Source organism: Bison bison, unplaced genomic scaffold (genome assembly GCF_000754665.1).
Source record: "Bison bison bison isolate TAMUID 2011002044 unplaced genomic scaffold, Bison_UMD1.0 scf7180017851508, whole genome shotgun sequence".
NCBI classification, from domain to species: Eukaryota; Metazoa; Chordata; class Mammalia; order Artiodactyla; family Bovidae; genus Bison; species Bison bison.
The window spans coordinates 6366-8501 of record NW_011482081.1 but is presented as its reverse complement, the minus strand read 5'-3'; the positions used below and the strand labels follow the sequence as shown (position 1 = coordinate 8501).

Below are 2136 nucleotides of genomic sequence, written 5' to 3'. Positions count from 1 at the left end.
CCTCCACCTGCTGCAACTAGAGAAAAGCTTACACAGCAAGGAAAACCTGGCACAGCCAAAAAAAATTTCTTTAAAAAAAAGCTAATTTCAACAAATTCCAAAAATTTAAAAAAAATTAAAAAGGGGCAAACCATGGTCAGTGTGACTCTCAATATTGTTTTCAATAAATTACAGAATGGAAAGTATATCCTATTCTGAGTATTACTACCCTCACCAACATCATAATTTTTACATAAGCTACAATGACTTTTCCATAGCATGGCAAGAGGGAAATCTCCACTCCCTTATCGCCCTTCTTCCATGCTATCTGGGTGTTCCTTCTAGCTTCGCTTATATATCCAGGTTCTATTTTGGGATAGAAATCTTATTATTTGTTTAAACATTTTATTTTTCCGGAATTTTTGTTAAGTAGTTTCTTAAGAGAAATTGAGCCCCATAGCAGACAGGCAATGGTAATAAAATAATTTGCTGGATCTGACATTTGTTAACATCAATGTGAGGTAGTAGTGCTCTAAAATAGACAGGCACTTAGACTTGCACAAAAATATTATATGGCACAACAACTTCAGAAAACTCTGTCCACTGAACAGGAACTTCCCAGGAAGGGACTGCAGACAAGCACTTTGGTCTGTACCCCACAAAAATGAACACTGGCACAAAATGTGATCCTGGATTAAATATTTTTTGCCTTCAGTTTAAATGTTTACTTCAGTATTTGATGATCCCTCCTGACTTCATAGTACACTGAAGTCCCGTTTTTGTCTATTTGCTTTGTTTTTTAAGGCAGATTTAGAATTAGCTGCCTTGTTAAGGGCTTGGTAGCAATTTGTAGTGGTCAATGCCAAAGCTTTATTTCTCTAGTGTATAACACATACAGTACTGTTCTCCATGAAAACCTCTCACCTACGTAGATACACTCAGACACCTCCACCCACATCTACACAGAGACACACCCAACCTTCCATTGCTATATGCACAATTATGCAAATCAGCACATATGCTAATTGTAATACACCTACACAGGTGCTCACATACTTAAAAGAAGACGTGGAAAGATCACGGCAGAGATATACAGGGTATAATATGTCATCGTCAGAGGAGAGAGGGTGCTGTTTCCCTGGGCAGACTATTAGTGTGGGCCATGGGCTAAATGCCCCAGAACTGGCCAGAGGTGAATGAATGCAAGCAGGTTTGTGCAAAAGATGAAACAGGCTACAGTGAGAGCTTGCAGGTTATAAGGCTATTTCTTATGAGAAGAACTTGGAGTTAATTCATTTTTGTCATATAGGAAAAGTGACCGATTTTATTAGGGAGCTTGCTGACTGTATATAAAGACTATGTGTAAAGAGATAAAGTTGTATAAGGTGTGTCCTCCAGATCCCTTACCTTGAGCTTCTCAAACCGATCATTCAGGGATGCGACCTGATGGTCTCGGTGACGCCCCACCAGTTTGCATAAGGCACAGATCAATTGGTCATCAGAAACACAGTACATATTCACTTTCTCATTTTCATGGTCCAGGCAGGTGATCCCTCGAAGATGCGTGTCCGGCACTGGTTCCACCAGGCGGTGGCTGGTGAAAGGTTTCTTGTTGGGGTGTGTAGCCCGCAGGCAACGGTCACAGTAAGAGACCTCACAAGTGATGCACGTTTTCACTGCATCCCTTGGCGGGTCCTGCTCACAGAATTGGCACGCAATTCGCTCACTAGACATGGCGCTGCTGGGCCTGTAAGTCCTCTCTCGGCGGCTCTCACTTGGGGAGTTAGGTCCACTGACGGAAGCCTTCTGGAAGCGGTCAATAATGTTCTGCAGAGTCACATTTCTCTTGAGGCCATCCAGGCCCCGGTGGTTCAGTGAGATAACATACCTGCACGTAGGACACTGGAAAGCAGTAATGGGTTCAATGGATTCACCGGAGCTGCAGCTCGAGACCAAGATGCGATGGGCACAGCTGAAGCAGAGGCTGTGAGCACAAGGGAGCAGAAGGGGGTCTTCAAACAACTCTAGGCAGATTGGACAGGTCAATTCAGACTCCAGTGTTTCCATCTTTAGTGAAAATAATCCTGCTGAGGCATTAAGAACCGCAGAGGCTGGGCTTTCACCTGCAAGGAACACAAAGAAGAAATAGTTAAGCAT

The 2136-nt window shown here is 43.0% G+C and overlaps 1 protein-coding gene across 1 annotated transcript in view; it reads right to left on the bottom strand.

Moving 5' to 3' along the window:
• LOC104996596 (probable E3 ubiquitin-protein ligase MID2) overlaps nt 1-2100 on the bottom strand; it is a 16496-nt gene extending 14396 nt beyond the window's left edge. The window contains exon 1 of the mRNA XM_010850875.1: nt 1387-2100. Coding sequence (XP_010849177.1) covers nt 1387-2046 — 660 coding nt within the window. The 5' untranslated portion in view covers nt 2047-2100. The remainder of the gene's footprint in view (nt 1-1386) is intronic.
• Nucleotides 2101-2136: the final 36 nt, after the last annotated feature.